This window comes from Bombyx mandarina, chromosome 24 (assembly GCF_030267445.1).
Source record: "Bombyx mandarina strain Sakado chromosome 24, ASM3026744v2".
Lineage (NCBI taxonomy): Eukaryota > Metazoa > Arthropoda > Insecta > Lepidoptera > Bombycidae > Bombyx > Bombyx mandarina.
This window is the reverse complement of record NC_143230.1, coordinates 1747959-1769312: the sequence shown is the minus strand read 5'-3', so window position 1 is coordinate 1769312 and position 21354 is coordinate 1747959. Positions and strand designations below refer to the sequence as shown.

The 21354-nt window shown below is 45.7% G+C and overlaps 1 protein-coding gene across 2 annotated transcripts; it reads left to right on the top strand.

Moving 5' to 3' along the window:
- Nucleotides 1-1329: 1329 nt before the first annotated feature.
- Nucleotides 1330-20101, top strand: LOC114249768 (uncharacterized). Of its 2 annotated transcripts, none has more exons than XM_089737990.1 (2): nt 1330-1354; nt 19013-20101. In XM_089737990.1, the coding sequence occupies exon 2, from the start codon at nt 19021-19023 to the stop codon at nt 20011-20013; it is 993 nt and encodes a 330-aa protein (XP_089594116.1). In that variant the 5' UTR covers nt 1330-1354; nt 19013-19020; the 3' UTR covers nt 20014-20101. The 2 variants fall into 2 exon arrangements, with proteins under 2 accessions (XP_089594116.1, XP_089594115.1); XM_089737989.1 differs by lacking the exon at nt 1330-1354 and adding an exon at nt 15579-15681.
- The last annotated feature ends 1253 nt before the right edge of the window (nt 20102-21354 follow it).

Here is a 21354-nt window from a genome sequence, read left to right as displayed (position 1 = left end):
TTTACATAAACAAATTGATATCTCAATCGTTATCTAAACCGTATTCTACTATACTACGCAAAAAACAAGACAAACTCGTAATAACAATGAGACAAACAAAACCAAAATCGAGGAACTAAAATATTATAATAATACTATGTAGTATGTTGTACGAAAATTCTGTCAACCTATTCGATTAATAGCACTCGCAAAGAGAACTCTGAAATCATAGGATAAAACTAAAATCGAAAATTAAGCAAAACTCAATACCGACCATAAAGTCCTCGCGTCTATAGCGGTAGCTACCATAGTCCAAAAGAAATGACTGATGGATGATTCTCTAATACCCATCTGACCCAGAATGATTTCGATTCGTGATTTTATTATAAATGCGGATCCAAATTGCATAGATTTACCATTTCGCAGCAACAGTTGACAACTTGAAGGTGCTAATTCACTGCACGCACCAGTGCCAATCTTCGTATATATGTCGGAGAAGCCATAATTATTATCACCATCGTCAGACATCGTAAGGGCGAATAGGGTGATCGAGCTAAGAGAAACATTGAGTACACCAATCACGTTTGTTGTCTTAGAACAATTTAGAAATCTCCTCTTGACGTTAGCGAACGAAAACGAATGACAGTTCTTAGGACGGAGGCACCGCTCTTCAAGAAGGCTGGTTGGTAAGTGTGATGACGTCTACGCGCCTCCATCGGCTAGGCTCTGTCGTAGCACGAAGTTAGCAGAGTTCCGACGATACCGCAATCGTGCTGCTATCTCTCGGGAATAGTGCTGCGTTTCGTTTAGCTACCAAATTAATGATCGTCTCCGACATATAATCTGATATAATCTGGTATAATCTGATAGGTTTTAACCTAACCAAAGGGACGTATCGCCATTATCTGGTACTGTCTGGTACCATTGCGAAGTGGTAGTGGCCTAAGTCACACCCGGTGTACTACTGTCGAGTATAGAGACTAAAGTTCTCTCAATGATGAAGGTATAGCACCGTCTAATAAAAACCAATCAGCAAAAAAAATTAATTGGCGTAATTACTGATTATAAGCTGTCTTGTGTGTGTTTCGGTTTGCAGCTGTCGTACTGTATAAACTGAGACCTTCGGACTCATATCTCAAGTTATTTCGCGATTTTGAAGTTACAGATGTCTATGGGCTCCTGTAACCACATACCATCAGGTTAGCCGTGTGATTGTTGTCCTGTCTACGCAATAAAAACATTATTCTATATTTTCACTGAAACTAGTTTAACAGATAGTATAGCTTTTAGCTTACAGTGAAGCAGTGACGTAATGTTTACTATATTTAAACCGACTGACGATTGAAGCTTATCATATCGTATCCAAGACTCGAAGGTGAGCGATTCATTCTATTTATTTCTTAAAAATAGATTTAAAAGCAATTTAAAAATTGAATTTCGCGTCTTTTTTTTTATTGCTTAGATGGGTGGAGGAGCTCACAGCCCACCTGGTGTTAAGTGGTTACTGGAGTCACAAATGCCGCCACCTACCTCGAGACATAAGTTCTAAGGTCTCAGTATAGTTACAACGGCTGCCCCGCCCTTCAAACCGAAACGCATTACTGCTTCACGGCAGAAATAGGCAGGGCGGTGGTACCTACCTGTGCGGACTCACAAAAGGTCCTACCACCAGTAACGTTTTTAGCGTTTTTTCGAACGCGTCCGTTGCCACGATATAGGTTTACTTTGTTCACATTCACGGTAAATGTTAGGACGTCCATAATTAAAAACAGCTTAGCCTATATATTTTATAATCTTAAATTAACATTATACCTACCTATACATTATACTAAGGACTCGCGACATATTAGTTCTCACAGACAATCATAGAGAAGTTGGTCACATAACATTACCGTATTATAATATTAATTTAAAATTATAAAATACTAGCTGTACCCGTCCGCTTCGCTGGGCATTTGAAATTAACATTATTATATTTCATCCGAGAGATCACCCAAAGATTCTCATCTTTAACGCCCCCGCAACTGGTGTATGGAGTCCAACACTCATATCCATTAAGTACATGTATTTTCTACACGGATACCAAGTTTCAAGTCAATCGGATGCATGGTCCAGTAGTTATAACGGAACATCCGTAAAAACCACTGTATATTTATATATTAGTATAGATATACGCTAAACTGTTTCTAATTATGCACGTCCTAATAGTAAACACAAACTCCCATAGACACATCCCCTCGAGTTTCTGGAAGGATCTTCTCAGTGTGTCGCTTTTTTTTTTTTTTTTTTTTTCCTACCTATGCTGATAGCCTTGAGAGGCTATTTCAGCTTCGCCCTAACGTTAGTAGGTGAGCTCGCGGGGCTCAACCGGAGAGTTGCTAACACTGACCCTAGCAAGAGCAGTGCTTCGCAGAATCTACCACCGGATCGGAAACGCGACCCACTGAGAAGATCCGGCGAGAAACTCAGTGGGCTGTGTCTATGGGTTAGTTCACTCGTCGAACCCTTCGTCGCAAGCGACGGGTTCGACGAGGACGGTGACCGGTGCTTGTGGTGCCTAAAAGCACCGTTAATGGATCAGGAGGATCCGTAATGACGTGCTTTGGGCGACGTCGACGGTTTACCATTCGGTCTACTGGGTCGGGTATGTAATTTCCAGCGGCTACGATGAGAGGGTTCTCATGTCGTGCCGCCTTCTCAAAATGGCGCAGCGATGCCGACTGTAGATACTTACTAAGGGAGTCGAGCTCCAGGTCGTCGTGGAGATCCACATTCCTAAGGAACCAAGGCGCTCCGACGGCTATCCTGCAGAATCGTGATTGAATAACCTGAAGGGATTTCAAGTTGGTGCGGGCTGCGTGAGCGAACACTACGCTTGCATACGTCATGACGGGGCGTATACAAGTTTTGTAGAGAGTTACCTTATTACGGAGGGACAGTTTGCTTCGACTACAAAGCATTGGATAGAGTCGTCCTAGAATAAACGCGGCGCGGTCGCGTACCGTTTTTATATGGGGACGGAATGTCATCCCTCTGTCGAGGGTGACGCCTAGATATTTGACCTTCGAGACCCACGGAATGGGCTGGCCAAAGAGAGTGATGGGACTAACGGCGGAGGTGTTTGCGCGCCTACTACGGAGTGGGATGCTCGAAGTGATGTTCGGAGGGCGACCCCTTTTGAAGAGCACCGCTGCGCTTTTCGTGGGGTTGATGTCTATTCGCCACTTCCGGAACCACTGTCCCAGGGTGGCTACTGCGATCTGGAGTCGCCGATGAAGCAGCGACATCTTCCTACACGAGTAGTAGATAGCCGTGTCATCGGCGAAGAGCGCTAGATGGGTCTCCGGAGACCGGGGTATATCATTGATATACAAACTAAATAATAACGGGGAGAGCGCGGAGCCTTGCGGGACTCCGGCGGTCAGTTGACGGGGACGAGAACGAGTTCCCTCTACTCGATATCGAAACGAACGGTTCGACAAGAAGTCTCGTATGATGAGCACGAGTCTGTCTGGCACTCCCATGTTGTACAGTTTATAAATTAAACCGTTGTGCCAGACTTTGTCGAACGCCTTCGCGATGTCGAAGAAGAGGGCGCCGGTCGGGATTTGTTTACGCCTATTTAGTCCTATCAGAATGTGCTCCGTGAGGCGGTGCACTTGTTGTACGCACGAGTGTTTTGAGCGGAATCCGAACTGTTCGTCAATGAGAATTTTGTTCGCGGTAACAAAATCCCAGAGGCGTTTCCTAAGGAGCCGTTCGTAAATTTTTCCTATCGTCGAGAGGAGACTAATCGGACGGTAACTAGAAGTTTCGTTTATCGGTTTGCCCGGCTTATGTATACCGATAACGTCCGCTTCTTTCCACACCGCGGGAAAGATGCAGTGCGTCATAGCGGCATTTAAAATTGTAGCCAACATTGCTATCAGTTGGACTGGCAAAAATTTTAGCGCGCGGTTGTGGATGCCGTCGGAGCCGGGTGCCTTCCTAGGTTGTAGGTTGTGGATCGCGTCTCTAACTTCGTCAGTGGTAATGGGGGGTAACGCGTCCGAGGGCGGCAGGGAAGCTCTGCGCTCGACCTCCCTGTCGACTAACTCGGTGTGTTCGGGGTCCGCGTGTTGAGTGCTGGTGGTGCACTGCTCTTGCAGTGCATCGGCCAGCAGCTCAGCCTTGTCATCGTCATCGAATGCCGGTGGTTGGCCTGAAGGGCGTACGAGGGGAGGCATAGTAGCGGTAGTTTCGGATTTGAGAGTCCTAGCTAGTCGCCAGTATGCTTGGTGGGAGGGCGCGAGTTGTTCTAAATAACTATGCCAATTATCGTTACGCGCGTCGCTTAAGCGGGAGTGGACTTCGCGTTGTAGACGACGCATCCGAATCCGGTTTGAATGCGTGGGAAGACGATCGTAGGCCCGGATTGCCGCGTTCCTAACTCTTAAGAGATTCCTAAGATCGGGGGACAGTCTGATGCGGTGGAAGCTGTCCTCCACATCGACTTCTTTAGAAGATCTAATAATCGCGGAAGATATGTGATCGGTAATGATGTTTATGGATTCGACGGTGTCCTCGGGGGATAGATTCGAATCCGGGCCGTAAGGGAGGATTGGCGGAGCGGTGTCGGCTAGGCACGTGCCCAGCTTATTCCAATCCACCATGGTCCTCGTAACAGTGACTGGGTTGTGGGGGCGACCGAGCTGCATAACGACAGGTCGGTGGTCTGAGTCGAGCTCTGACATTGCTTCGATGGAACGCAAGCGCAGAGTTACGTTCCTAAGCAATGCCAGGTCTATAGTGCTCGGACGGAGCGCGATGTTATACGGATAACATGTTGGAGTTGGGGGACCGACTATTTCAAAGGTGAGGTCGTCTATAAACGCGTCGAGACGCCTACCGTTAACGTTAGTACGATGGCAGTTCCACCTAGTGTGGTGGCAATTTAAATCGCCTGCCAGGATGACGGAGTCTCCCATGCCGAACAGTGACTCGATGTCACTGCTCAGAAGGGGCTTGTCCGGGGGGAGATAAACGGATGCGATGACGATCGGCTGGTGTCCCGTCAGCGAGATACGGCACACTGACGCCTCGATATGTGAGAGCGAGGGAGTATCGAGAGGGACAACGTGCAGGGCCCGCCTATAGTAAATGGCAGTCCCGCCTTTGGAGGCGGTGAGTCTGTCATTCCTAACCATGACGTAATTCGCGACTTTCGGGTCGCGACGCGAGGGCTTCAGACAGGTTTCCTGCACTAATAGAATATCTACAAGATTATCGCGGAGGAATTCGAAAATTTGATCGCGTTGCCGCGCGAGTCCGTTAGCATTGTAGAATGCTAACGTAAGGGAATACGGTTTTTCTCTACCTTTTTGCGCCATTGATTACCGGTAAAGATTTTTATAAAGTGCGGGACACGGACTCGTATACGTCCATGTGATCGAACGCGGCCGCGAGTCTCTGTTCGGGGGTTACCGACCTACGTATCGCGTCTGCGAACGATCGCAGACGGTCGAAGTTAACAGCGGTGACGAAGTCGCGCACGAGCGCGAAGTCGTTGACGGCAGAGGGTTGCGGGGGGCGGAACGCGGGCGCGGGGCGAGGTGCGAGCAGGGGCTGGGGCGCGGGGCGTGTCGCGAGCGGGGGCGGGGGTGCGGTTTGCGTTCCCGCCTTCGTATACGGCAGCGGCTTTTTCCACGCTGAAACCGTGGGAACTGCAGCCGGCACGAAGGCAGGTTTCGGCACTGAGGGTGCCGAAGTCTTTGGGCCGACGGTTCGCGGAGCTGGGAGGGTTGAACGCTTGCGCGGAGCCCTAGGACATCCACGGTAGTTCGCGGGGTGCCCTTGCTTAAGGCATAGGACACAGCTTGGGGGTTCGGTCGCGGTTTCCCTATCTCTAACGCAATCTAACGTAGCGTGATCGCCGAGGCACTTCAAGCAACGGGGACGCGCGTGGCAATTACGCGCCGAGTGGCCATATAGCTGGCATCTGTAGCACTGCCCGGGAGTGCCACGTTTATGGGGGGCTTCGATGGAGACCCCGGATAAGCCGCAAACTTTCGAGAGGCATGAAATTTTCTTTTTGGCCTCCGGGGTTGGCTCCAACGCGACAAGAATCATATTATAGGGCTGCTTGCCCCGCCCACTGTGCATCCGATGCACACTAACTATAGGGAGTGACTGAGCGATCAGATCCTCCTTAACGTAGTCGATGTCTAACTCCTTGGGGACTCCGCGTATTACTACGCGGAGCTCGCGGTCCTCCTGAAGAGCATAGGTGTGAAAACCTATGTTCTCCTTTCGGAGGTATGAAGAGAGGGCCCTATGGTCGCCCGGCGTTGCGACCTTTATCTGAATCCCATGCGCGACGTTACGCGCATGGGTGTAATTAATTTTGTTTGCCTGAAGGGCCTGGGATACTCGATTCCACGCTGTCTTCTCTTGAAGTATCAGCGGGGGCGGGGCAGCTACTTTAGGAGCGGGCGCGGGCTTGGGACGCGGCGGTGGGGTTACGCGGCGCGCGGAGTCCGACTCCGGTGTAACTACTACCTTCGGTCGAGAGGCGGGCGCGGATTTCGTTTGTTTTGTTGTGGAGCTCCGGGACTCCACGACGCGAGTACGTTTTTTACCGCGGGTAACCGTTTGGAACCCATCCGAGGTTCCGGGCTGAGGGCTGGGCGCGGATTCAAAGTCCATCTCCGATTCGGTATCGGAGCCTGAACTATTAGAGACAGAGCTATTAGAGACGATCGAGGTCGCGACGGACGAAGTCAGTGAGGCTGACGCAATAGACGCGGGCGCGGGGGTGGGGGTAGCGCTAGGCGCTATGTGAGCCGCATCGTCGGAATGTGCGCTCGAACTTAACGCGGCAGCGGGGGGCGCGCGGCGTGCCTCCGAGGCACGGTTGAAATACGCGGCGACGGACGCGGGGGGGGAGGGATTGCCACGAGAGGCCCTATAGCTGAGATACTCGGCCCTAATTGACGGGTACCTATCCCGGAGGAACCCGACAATGTCCCTAGCACTATCACTGTCGCACACAAAATCTTCGCTCATCTTCGGTCTTCTTGCCCGGGGGGGGCGGCCCCGGGACTTTTGTTGAACTCGCCGAAAGGCGAGGCCCCGGATAGGATTTGTAACCCCCCTGTGCTGCAGGACAGCAAGGAGCAGGGGGGGGAATGCCTATGCCGTGAAAACGGCAATCGGCGGGGAAAAGGAAAGGAACCCGCTCGGGCTGTATAGTGCTACAGCAGGCAGAATCGCGAGCGGGGGTCTAGTCTTGAAAAAGACTGTTGTTTTTGGGAAGGGTTAGGAAATCGCTAGCCTGTGAGTGCCACAGGAAGCTGAACGTAGCGATTGGTTTTGCCTTGAAAAAGGCAGTTGGTAAGGGTGGGCTCGCGGTTACAAAACTTTAGCGCACAAAAATGGACCTCGATACGCAGATCGCAAGCGACCAACGGATCGGCACGTCCGCACTACTGAATTGTACGCACGATGTATTCACGGTCACTACACTGTCGAGCACAACTGTGAGTTCAGAGACGCAGCTCGCAAGCGGGCCACGGATCGGAAAGCACGTCCGCGCACGACCGAGTCGTGAGCGAGAATAGTGTGTCGCGATTCCAATCCGGTGGTATATACTCCGAGGTAGTGCTCTTGCTAGGGTCTGTGTTAGCAAAGTCTCTCAGGTTTGGTCCGTGGACCACCAGCCATAGCGCAGTTGGAATAGCCCCTAAGGTTACCAGCGAATGGGCAGAGGGAAAAAAAACACAAAAATTAACATACATCAGTGACTTCTTAGTGAATATATTCGTGATTATTTCATTTTTCTATAATTCTTAATTTAATTTCACATAATATTAACTTCTTTTTTTTTCGGTGGATTGTTAATTCTGCTTTTTTTAGTTGGATATTTGGTTTATATTTAAAAGAAACTTATAAGAGCAACTCAGGAAGGGCAAGTTTTCCTGACACAAACAATCTTTACGCCTAATGGCCGGATCTAGTATACTATTGTATGAAGTATTTAATTTATCTTTGAATGAAATTAACAATTATCATTACTATTATTATATACGCGGAAATTTTGTCTTCGTTTTATTTTAGAACGAGCTCACGGACCACCTGGTGTTAAGTGGTCACCGGAGTCCATTGACATCAACAACTAAACGCGGCTGTTCACTTTCAAATACCAGTTCTAGGTCTCAGTTTTACAGTACAACAATTGCCGCACCTTTCAAACCGAAACACATTACTGCTTCACGGCGGGAATAGGCAGGGCTGTGGTACCTTCCCGTGTTGGCTCAACTGACGGAAACCAAACACCAGATGCATTGGTCCCCAAGTCTAGAGTGGAATAAAGAATCATTAGGCAGAATTTGAATGCACACAAAAAACAATATAAGCTAGTAATTAGTACTTAAAGACTGTAGAATTGAAAAATAGAACTCAAGATTGTATTCTCATGTTATCTTTTCAGTAATAACAACTAGAACTAATATCGTCCAAGTTCATACGTATCATCTTTTGCTGTATCAAACATTACACATGTTATCTGAGTTCATTCAGGTTAACTGAGATTATTAATTTAATTTATATATTTACTCGTGTGGAATCGTTTTTTTTTTTTTTTTCTTCCTACCTATGCTGATAGCCTTGAGAGGCTATTTCAGCTTCGCCCTAACGTTAGTAGGTGAGCTCGCGGGGCTCAACCGGAGAGTTGCTAACACTGACCCTAGCAAGAGCAGTGCTTCGCAGAATCTACCACCGGATCGGAAACGCGACCCACTGAGAAGATCCGGCGAGAAACTCAGTGGGCTGTGTCTATGGGTTAGTTCGCTCGTCGAACCCTTCGTCGCAAGCGACGGGTTCGACGAGGACGGTGACCGGTGCTTGTGGTGCCTAAAAGCACCGTTAATGGATCAGGAGGATCCGTAATGACGTGCTTTGGGCGACGTCGACGGTTTACCATTCGGTCTACTGGGTCGGGTATGTAATTTCCAGCGGCTACGATGAGAGGGTTCTCATGTCGTGCCGCCTTCTCAAAATGGCGCAGCGATGCCGACTGTAGATACTTACTAAGGGAGTCGAGCTCCAGGTCGTCGTGGAGATCCACATTCCTAAGGAACCAAGGCGCTCCGACGGCTATCCTGCAGAATCGTGATTGAATAACCTGAAGGGATTTCAAGTTGGTGCGGGCTGCGTGAGCGAACACTACGCTTGCATACGTCATGACGGGGCGTATACAAGTTTTGTAGAGAGTTACCTTATTTCGGAGGGACAGTTTGCTTCGACTACAAAGCATTGGATAGAGTCGTCCTAGAATAAACGCGGCGCGGTCGCGTACCGTTTTTATATGGGGACGGAATGTCATCCCTCTGTCGAGGGTGACGCCTAGATATTTGACCTTCGAGACCCACGGAATGGGCTGGCCAAAGAGAGTGATGGGACTAACGGCGGAGGTGTTTGCGCGCCTACTACGGAGTGGGATGCTCGAAGTGATGTTCGGAGGGCGACCCCTTTTGAAGAGCACCGCTGCGCTTTTCGTGGGGTTGATGTCTATTCGCCACTTCCGGAACCACTGTCCCAGGGTGGCTACTGCGATCTGGAGTCGCCGATGAAGCAGCGACATCTTCCTACACGAGTAGTAGATAGCCGTGTCGTCGGCGAAGAGCGCTAGATGGGTCTCCGGAGACCGGGGTATATCATTGATATACAAACTAAATAATAACGGGGAGAGCGCGGAGCCTTGCGGGACTCCGGCGGTCAGTTGACGGGGACGAGAACGAGTTCCCTCTACTCGATATCGAAACGAACGGTTCGACAAGAAGTCTCGTATGATGAGCACGAGTCTGTCTGGCACTCCCATGTTGTACAGTTTATAAATTAAACCGTTGTGCCAGACTTTGTCGAACGCCTTCGCGATGTCGAAGAAGAGGGCGCCGGTCGGGATTTGTTTACGCCTATTTAGTCCTATCAGAATGTGCTCCGTGAGGCGGTGCACTTGTTGTACGCACGAGTGTTTAGAGCGGAATCCGAACTGTTCGTCAATGAGAATTTTGTTCGCGGTAACAAAATCCCAGAGGCGTTTCCTAAGGAGCCGTTCGTAAATTTTTCCTATCGTCGAGAGGAGACTAATCGGACGGTAACTAGAAGTTTCGTTTGTCGGTTTGCCCGGCTTATGTATACCGATAACGTCCGCTTCTTTCCACACCGCGGGAAAGATGCAGTGCGTCATAGCGGCATTTAAAATTGTAGCCAACATTGCTATCAGTTGGACTGGCAAAAATTTTAGCGCGCGGTTGTGGATGCCGTCGGAGCCGGGTGCCTTCCTAGGTTGGAGGTTGTGGATCGCGTCTCTAACTTCGTCAGTGGTAATGGGGGGTAACGCGTCCGAGGGCGGCAGGGAAGCTCTGCGCTCGACCTCCCTGTCGACTAACTCGGTGTGTTCGGGGTCCGCGTGTTGAGTGCTGGTGGTGCACTGCTCTTGCAGTGCATCGGCCAGCAGCTCAGCCTTGTCATCGTCATCGAATGCCGGTGGTTGGCCTGAAGGGCGTACGAGGGGAGGCATAGTAGCGGTAGTTTCGGATTTGAGAGTCCTAGCTAGTCGCCAGTATGCTTGGTGGGAGGGCGCGAGTTGTTCTAAATAACTATGCCAATTATCGTTACGCGCGTCGCTTAAGCGGGAGTGGACTTCGCGTTGTAGACGACGCATCCGAATCCGGTTTGAATGCGTGGGAAGACGATCGTAGGCCCGGATTGCCGCGTTCCTAACTCTTAAGAGATTCCTAAGATCGGGGGACAGTCTGATGCGGTGGAAGCTGTCCTCCACATCGACTTCTTTAGAAGATCTAATGATCGCGGAAGATAAGTGATCGGTAATGATGTTTATGGATTCGACGGTGTTCTCGGGGGATAGATTCGAATCCGGGCCGTAAGGGAGGATTGGCGGAGCGGTGTCGGCTAGGCACGTGCCCAGCTTATTCCAATCCACCATGGTCCTCGTAACAGTGACTGGGTTGTGGGGACGACCGAGCTGCATAACGACAGGTCGGTGGTCTGAGTCGAGCTCTGACATTGCTTCGATGGAACGCAAGCGCAGAGTTACGTTCCTAAGCAATGCCAGGTCTATAGTGCTCGGACGGAGCGCGATGTTATACGGATAACATGTTGGAGTTGGGGGACCGACTATTTCAAAGGTGAGGTCGTCTATAAACGCGTCGAGACGCCTACCGTTAACGTTAGTACGATGGCAGTTCCACCTAGTGTGGTGGCAATTTAAATCGCCTGCCAGGATGACGGAGTCTCCCATGCCGAACAGTGACTCGATGTCACTGCTCAGAAGGGGCTTGTCCGGGGGGAGATAAACGGATGCGATGACGATCGGCTGGTGTCCCGTCAGCGAGATACGGCACACTGACGCCTCGATATGTGAGAGCGAGGGAGTATCGAGAGGGACAACGTGCAGGGCCCGCCTATAGTAAATGGCAGTCCCGCCTTTGGAGGCGGTGAGTCTGTCATTCCTAACCATGACGTAATTCGCGACTTTCGGGTCGCGACGCGAGGGCTTCAGACAGGTTTCCTGCACTAATAGAATATCTACAAGATTATCGCGGAGGAATTCGAAAATTTGATCGCGTTGCCGCGCGAGTCCGTTAGCATTGTAGAATGCTAACGTAAGGGAATACGGTTTTTCTCTACCTTTTTGCGCCATTGGTTACCGGTAAAGATTTTATAACGTACGCGACACGGACTCGTAAACGTCCATGTGATCGAAAGCGGCCGCGAGCCGCTGTTCGGGGGTTACCGACCTACGTATCGCGTCTGCGAACGATCGCAGACGGCCGAAGTTGACCGCGGTGACGAAGTCGCGCACGAGCGCGAAGTCGTTGACGGCAGAGGGTTGCGGGGGACGGAACGCGGGCGCGGGGCGAGGTGCGAGCAGGGGCTGGGGCGCGGGGCGTGTCACGAGCGGGGGCGGGGGTGCGGTTTCCGTTCCCGCCTTCGTATACGGCAGCGGTTTTTTCCACGCCGACACCGTGGGAACTGCAGCCGGCACGAAGGCGGGTTTCGGCACTGAAGGCGCCGAAGTCTTTGGGCCGACGGTTCGGGGGGCTGGGTGGGTCGGACGTTTTCGCGGAGCCCTAGGACATCCACGGTAGTTCGCGGGGTGCCCTTGCTTAAGGCATAGGACACAGCTTGGAGGTTCGGTCGCGGTTTCCCTAACACGCGAGCAATCTAGTGTGGCGTGGTCGCCGAGGCACTTTACGCAGCGGGGGCGCGCGTGGCAATTACGAGCCGAGTGGCCGTAAAGCTGACATCGGTAGCACTGCCCGGGAGTGCCACGCTTATGGGGGGCTTCGATCGAGATCCCGGATAGGCCGCAAATTGTCGTGAGACATGCGATCTTCTTTTTGGCCTCCGGGGTGGGTTCTAGAGCTACCAGGATCATGTTGTAGGGCTGCTTGCCCCGCCCACTGTGCATCCGGTGCACGCTAACTAACGGGAGGGACTGAGCGGTCAGATCCTCCTTTATGTAATCGATGTCTAACTCCTTAGGGACTCCGCGTATCACTACGCGGAGCTCGCGGTCCTCCTGAAGAGCATAGGTGTGGAAACCTATGTTCTCCTTTCGGAGGTATGAAGAGAGGGCCCTATGGTCGCCCGGCGTTGCGACCTTTATCTGAATCCCATGCGCGACGTTACGCGCATGGGTGTAATTAATTTTGTTGGCCTGAAGGGCCTGAGACACGCGGTTCCACGCTGTCTTCTCTTGAAGTATCAGCGGGGGCGGGGCAGCTACTTTAGGAGCGGGCGCGGGCTTGGGACGCGGCGGCGGGGTTACGCGGCGAGCGGAGTCCGACTCCGGTGTCACGACTACCTGCGGACGGGAGGCGGTCGCGGATTTAGTTTGCTTTGTCGTGGAGCTCCGGGACTCCACGGCGCGAGAACGCTTTTTACCGCGCGTTACGGTTTGGAACCCATCCGAGGTTCCAGGCTGAGGGCTTGACGCGGATTCGAAATCCATCTCCGATTCGGTATCGGAGCCTGAACTCGAAACGATCGAGGTCGCGACGGACGAAGCGCGCGATGACGTAAACGACGCGGGCGCGGGGGTGGGGGTAGCGTTAGGCGCTATGTGAGCCGCATCGTCGGAACGTGCGCTCGAACTTAATGCGGCGGCGGGGGGCGCGCGGCGTGCCTCCGAGGCACGGTTGAGAAACGCGGCGACGGACGCGGGGGGGAGGGATTGCCACGAGAGGCCCTATACCTAAGATACTCGGCCCTAATTGTCGGGTACCTTTCCCGGAGGAACCCGACAAAATCACTGTCACTGACACTAACACTTTCACTATTGTCTTCCATGCTTGCTTCGGTCTTCTTGCCCGGGGGGGGCGGCCCCGGGACTTTTGTTGAACTCGCCGAAAGGCGAGGCCCCGGATAGGATTTGTAACCCCCCTGTGCTGCAGGACAGCAAGGAGCAGGGGGGGGGAATGCCTATGCCGTGAAAACGGCAATCGGCGGGGAAAAGGAAAGGAACCCGCTCGGGCTGTATAGTGCTACAGCAGGCAGAATCGCGAGCGGGGGTCTAGTCTTGAAAAAGACTGTTGTTTTTGGGAAGGGTTAGGAAATCGCTAGCCTGTGAGTGCCACAGGAAGCTGAACGTAGCGATTGGTTTTGCCTTGAAAAAGGCAGTTGGTAAGGGTGGGTTCGCGGTTACAAAACTTTAGCGCACAAAAATGGACCTCGATACGCAGATCGCAAGCGACCAACGGATCGGCACGTCCGCACTACTGAATTGTACGCACGATGTATGTGGAATCGTTGAAGTCGTCCTGGCCTTAAAGGATAAGACGCCCGGTATATTCGTATCTAGCGATGCACAGGGGTTAGAATCCCGCAGGCGGGTACCGATTTTTCAAAGGTATTACGTACTTAACAAATGTCCACAATTGACTTCCACTGTGAAGGAGTAATATGTATCTATCTATCTATATATATATAAAAATGAATTGCTGTTCGTTATTCTCGCTAAAACTCGAGAACGGCTGAACCGATTTGGTTAATTTTGGTCTTGAATTATTTGTGGAAGTCCAGCGAAGGTTTAAAAGGTGAATAAATATGAAAATGCTCGGAATTAAATAAAAATAACAATTTTGTTTTTCCTTTGGTGTGTCCCTCGTCGGACCGATTCCTTTTGTTTGTTTTGATTTATTTTATACAAAAGCTTAGTCTTTTATTTATCGATTGAGGCACTACGAAGTCTGCCGGGTCAGCTAGTCGTGAAATGAAAATCAAACCCGCAAAATTATAATTTGCGTAATTACTGGTGGTAGGACCTCCTGTGAGTCTGCACGGATAGGTACCACCACCCTGTCTATTCCTGCCGTGAAGCAGTAATGTGTTTCGGTTTGAAGGGTAGGGTAACCGTTGTAACTATACTTGAGACCTTAAAACTTATATCTCAAGGTGGGTGGCGAATTTACGTTATAGATATCTAAGGGCTCCAGTAACCACTTAACACCAGGTGGGCTGTGAGCTCATCTACCCATCTATGCAATAAAAAATTAAAAAAACTGTTCGTCACACAATGTTGACCCGTTGTGGGAATCGAACCTACGACCCTTGGGGCGACAATCAAAGCGGATATCAACTACACCACCGAGTCAGTCAAAATTTTCAATAATCAACATTAAAATTTACAAATATAATAAAGATTTCTCAAATCGTCTTTTTTTTTTTTATTGCCCTTGTAGGCAGACGAGCATACGGCCCACCTGATGGTGAGTGGTTACCGTCGCCCATGGACTTCAGCAATGCCAGGGGCAGAGCCAAGCCGCTGCCTACCGAACTTATCGCATTAAAAGTGTACAATTTCCAAAAGTATTCGAAATTTTGTTAATATGCGGAATGATTTGGTATCACCAGTATTTTTCTAATAAATACTGTCAAAAGAACATATGTAGTTTAGTTTTAATTTTTTTTTTTTTAGTTTACCTGTTTTGACTACTATTAACAAAATTGATACATAATTTTACCTTACTTTAAAAGACAGATAATGTAACTGGTAAAAAAAAACGTTGCAAAGACGATTACTATTAAAAACTAGCTGTGTCCCTCGATGTTATCCGCGGTTATCGCGGGGCGAAGCTAGTCTAAAAAAGTAGCCTAAGTTACTCCTTATATCATCAGCTACCTGTCAGTGAAAGTCCCGTCAAAATCGGTCCAGCCGTTCCAGAGATTAGCCGGAACAAACAGACAGACAGAGAGACAGACAAAAATTGTAAAAAAATTTATTTTGGTGTATGTACCGTATATACATTCATATGTATGTAGTAAAAAACGGTTATTTCAATATTACAAACAGACACTCCAATTTTATTTATTTGTAGAGATATCACATGTTAAACCTTTAAGACACTCTCCTGTAAAATTTATAAGTTTTGAGATTATACAGTTTTAATGCGATAAGACGAAACATGTTTCTGTTATTTTATATATACAATGCGATACTTGTCTCTCATGATTTCACATCATTCTGAAGGGGGTCAATAAGAAGATAACCCGACATTCGCCGAAGATCAGTGGAAGTTTACAGAAACACGAATAGATTATATTATCATCAATATTCTCTTAATTATACCTATTATAATTGAGTTTGTTTTTGACAGCGTCATTGCTTGTTTGTTTAAAACGGCTGTTGACACGTATACAGTAAGCATTCCGTTTGTAAATAATTTTTTTAATTTTTTTGTAAAAAAATAAAAAATAGTTTAAAAAAACTAACAAAATACGCCTTTATAGAAAATCCAATTAAAAAATAGAAAATAAATCTTAATAAATTTGAATTATAAATAGTGTAAGAAAAAAATATTTTATTGTAAAAAAAAGCGTGGTTTTCTATAAAAGCGTATTTTTTTACCTTTTTTTTAACTTTTTTTTTTTTAGTTGAATTTAAAATTTTCATTTTTTATTATTATTGAATTGTCATCGGTCCTTATTAAGTATACCAAAGTTGAGTTTGAGTTAATCCGACGTTTTGAAGGGGGTCAAAATCATGTTCAAAGATTCCGTTACATACTAACATACATGTCTGAAGCTAATAAAAGCGTATTAGAAAGGACATCTGGGTCATTTTCAATTTTGCGGCCAAAAAAGTAACGATTTCATGTATTTAAGCTTTCTCTAATTTTCCATATATTTTTTTTGTATTTAGGCATGTTCAGATAAAAAATGCTTCATCACAATCACGTCAATCACTCATATTTTATTAATAATCTATACTAATATATCAATCTATAATGGTTTTTAAGGATGTTCCGTTATAACTACTGAACCGTGCATCCGATTGACTTGAAACCTGGTATCCATGTAGAAAATAGATGTACTTAATGGATAAGCTAATATTTGAGTCGTCTATTATCAAAGGTGGCAATCTGTGCATTTGGACAAAAAAAAATTATTGATATGACAATACAGATTGATTTGAATATAAACGTCTCCTTCAAAGAATACGGTTCAAAACCTGCACTAAATAAAGGTTAATAGTTAACCTGTTATTTATCTAAGATGTCGTTCCGAAGAGTTTTGTGACTGCCAATAGAATACAAAGTCAAAAATTCGTTTTTCTGATTTACCAATCATTGTCCAAAAGTCAGATTGCCGGCTTTGATAATAGTCGACTCATTTATGAGTGTTGGACTCCCTACATCAGTTGCGGGGGCGTTAATGATTAGAATCTTTGTTGGGGTGAGAAATAATAATGTTAATTTTAAATGCCCAGCGAAGCGGACGGGTACAGCTATTTTATATAATATTCATTTATATTTTTCATTTTACGCATTTGATAACGCCGACACTGATGACAATTTAAATAGGAACTTTTGTTAAAAGCTTAGAAATCGTCCTTCTTTTGTTTTTAATGATGTTCTATTATCCAGTTAGTTTTCCTTTATTATTATTATTATATTGTATACTGATTAAATGAAATTGCCGAATTTCAACACGCATTACTGGAAAAATAGCAAACAAGTTAGAATTAGAATTTCGGACCAGTGATACGAATGAGATTTGGGGTAGTTTTTAATGTACAACTCCTAATTGAACCGTGTTTACGAATATATAATTATAGGACCACGTGCCTGTTGTCATGACAACAAAGGACAATGCCCAAAAGTGGGCCAACTTTATGTCAAAACTATTTTTACTTGAAAAACTATGCTTTATTTTTTCACGTTGTTTAGTTTATGTATCAACATTTCTTTCCTGGCATTGTTTTACAAAATAAGTAAATTACTTATTTGATAACATCCCAAAACTGAGTGCCATAGTTTTTAAATTCGCCAATAGGCAAAGGGCTTAAGCCCATAAAACCTTATAGTAAACCTTTAAGCTGCCAAACGAAAGAGTTGTCTGTGAGAAAAAAAAAATAGCTAATGGTTAAATATATATGTATATAATTCACAGACTTTTTAGTTTATTTTTGTTCAATTCAATATTTATATATTGTAATAATAATTATTACTTAAAACCATGAATTATTTAATATTTTTAGATATTATTGATTCCATTAGTAAAAATCTCAATGGCCTACCATTACTCTATTCTTATTATATATGATCAGAGAGTTTTGGCAGCAACCCGAGTGAAGCGTCACTTGAAGTTTTATTTTAATGTTTTTTTAATAGTTTATTGTGATGTTTAATATATAAATTGGGTGTTGGTTTGTGTATTAAACGTCAATAACCGTTGTTCACGATTATTGAGGCATTGGAATAAAACTGTGGCTAACATAGCAGTGACTGTTTTTTTTTTCAAGATAAAAGGTCTGCGGAAATTTACGCTCACTCAATGTGCTATTCATCGAGTTAACGTCAAAACTCCCAAAAAGCAATAAAAAGAGATACGCTTTTTATTGAAAAAAAATATAACTACGACAGACTAGGCTGTATAGAATACGCTCTTTGCCTGCTTGTTGGCGAATTTAAAAACAACAACACCAACATCGTTGCCGGCTTCCGGATTTTCATTTCATTTTATTATTATTATGAGGATATAATAATAATAAAATGTACGTAAGGGGTAATTTCTAGCAACATTAACCACAATTGAGTCGTCTATTATCAAAGGTGGCAATCTGTGCATTTGAACAAAAATATGTTATTGATATGTCAATACAGATTGATTTGAATATAATCGTCTCCTTCAAAGAATACGTTCAAAACCTGCATTAAATGAAGGTTAATACTTAACCTGTTATTTATCTAAGATGTCGTTCAGAAGAGTTTTGTGGCTGCCAATGGAATACAAAGTCAATAATTCGTTTTTCTGATTTACCAATAATTGTCCAAAAGTCACATTGCCGGCTTTGAATGATGAATGATGAATGATGAATGATTTATTTTATTTCAGACAACAATAAGTCCATATGTGTACATAGTATCATTGAAACATACTTAAAATTAACAAAGCCAATCAAATAAAAAATATACGTTTATTAAAAGTAGTTATCAGTGGAATACCTTTCAAATATTCCATTCCACTGATACCTACTTCTTTGATAATAGTCGACTCAATTAACTTATTTAATACTGTAAATAATGATGAGAGCTATTATTGATTTCGAAGAAAACAATTAACAACTTAATTTTAACTGCAGAAAAAAACAGATTTCTCTTAAACCTGGGTTAGAATATAAAAATCGTTTTCTGAATATGAAACGATATTTCTTTGTCTATTAAATTAAGTTAAAACCATCATGACCCGACAACTTTTTTAGGGGCCCAAACGCCCTAAGAAAATGGGCATTGTCCTTTACTGTACTTATAAATACGGTAACATGAAGGTAATGAGAATTTTGAAGGGTGGGGCAGCCGTTGTAACTATACTGAGACCTTAGAACTTATATCTCAAGGTGGGTGGCGCATTTACGTCGTAGATGACTATGGGCTCCGGTAACCAATTAACACCAGGTGGACTGTGAGCTCGTCCACCCATCTAAGCGATAAAAAAAATCTAATCTGTTCGACAATTTCTCGATTTCCAGATACAAAGATGAAATATACGCTATTACTCGTCGTCGCTTTCCTGGCGGCCAGTTTCGTGAGCGGCGCTCCGACCACTAACGATGAGGACCAGATCATCATAACAACAGATTTCTTTCCCGACGAATTGTCGGTCTACAGCAGCCAAAACGACATAATCAGTATAACAGTACCATTGAACTCAATCAACTTCGAGGACGACGACGACGATTCCGATTCGGACATCATACTGTTCTTCGTTGAGGCCGACCTCGATAATGGCGAGGTTAAGGAATACAAGGGCCTTTATCGATACAAAAACGGTACGGCCACGAAAATGCTTGATGACGGTACAAGCTCGACCGCATCAATCGACGACTCTAAATTGGCGTTCTTCGGCGCCAAATCTGGTATTTACGTTTACGACAACGAAGACGGCAGCGTTAAGAAATACGGAACGGTCGACGACAGTGTCATTGACATTGTTAAAGTAAACGGAACTGGTCCTTTATACGTTTTGACTGAAGACCACACCGTTTACAAAGTCACCGAAGAAGGCAATAAGAAAGTCGCTGTTGACGGCGCTAAAGATGCCCAACAGATTATGCTTGATTACTCCGACAACGTTTACTTTTACGGTCCCGACAAAAAGCCGAAAGTTGTGACCGAAAATGGGGTGCAGGAAATCGTTGGCCTTCCTGAAAACCCAGCTCAGGTGAGGCTAATCAAACCACCGTTTATCATAGAAAACGGTGTTGTTTTTATTGTAGATAACGACATTTATACTATATTTGCGAACGGTACAAGTGAGAAAACTGATTTCAAACTGGACGCAAAACCAACAGCCTCGGCCGTCGAAGCCACTCTAATCCAATATTACGCTTACAATAAAAAGATTTACGAATACAACATTCTGACTATTATACTGGGAGAGCTATTTGATGAACTGAAAACATTTTTGGAAGAGAAGGCTGAAGATATACAGTCGATCGCGACCAGATCACGCAGCGGATTCAGAGCCTGAACACCTCATGGCGCTATTCCACAAATTGAGTACAAAATGTGTAAATTAACTATCCTAATTAGTAATGGAATAAAATGAAATATATCGCCTTAATTTTTTATTTATACAATCATGTTCACATTCTAATAGGTTTAACTTTGAACTTATTTAAATTTCATGACAAGTGCTTGCCACTCTTGAACTTGGATGGCTGATAGATCTATTTCGACATCCAGACACGAAATGAGATATATCCTCGTCACAGCACCGTCAACCTCCATCCATTCTGGGTTGCCGAGCCAGCAGCAGAATCGAGAAGTAACACCCAATAAAATTGGGATCTAAAAACTTAGGTCCTCTATACCTTTATTTATCCCCGATCACCAATCTTATGACGGGACTCTCGCACCAATTCGGGTATTAAATGAAAGTTGAAGACACAGTTATATTTCTAAGTTATCGCACTACGAAATTAAAAAAATTAATTATGTACGAGAAAAATGATTTCATCATCTGTCTCTATTTAGACACAACCTTTGACTTTATCGTTTATCTGACCCGTCATCACAACCTAATAGACCTAACAGCCTAATAAGACCAGACTGAAAAAGATCCTAATTAGTAAAACACTGAGGTTAAATCTCCCTGTAGCATTATCGGAGCAATATCGAAGATCCGCGCTCCGAGAATAATATCATTTCACTAATGACAGCAACTTTTTGTATCAAGTGGACCACATCCGCCTTAACTGATTAACACGGCAAAATAAAACAAAGAAACATCCCAAGCAAACGCTATTTTTATTTGCTTTCCCGAGTATTATCAAATAGTCCTAAACATACATACAAAAAGAGCGGAAAGCAAAACGGGAATCATTAGTTTTCGATTGTAACACTAAGTATATATCTATGAATTAAATTAGTAAGATACAAAAAATGTGGGCACACGCTTTTAACTGAATCAGCGAGCCAGAATTAAACATTATTTACGCACCATAATTTTCAAACAAGATTTTTCGGTGTTGGCTTATCATGTATATAATATTATTATCTGCTATACCATGTATTCTTCTTCGCAGTCGTACACTACTGGCGGAGTTGTCGTTGTTATATTGTATTTATTACTTGGTTGCGGTACTATAATAATATATACAAGTGTAAAAAACATTGAGAAGGCGGCACGACATGAGAACACTCTTGTCGTGGCTGCTGGAAATTACATACCTGTAGACCGAATAGTAAATAGTCGACATCGCCCAAAACGCTTTATTGGTGGTAGGACCTCTTGTGAGTCCGCGCGGGTGGGTACCACCACACTGCCTATTTCTGCCGTGAAGCAGTAATGCTATTCGGTTTGAAGGGG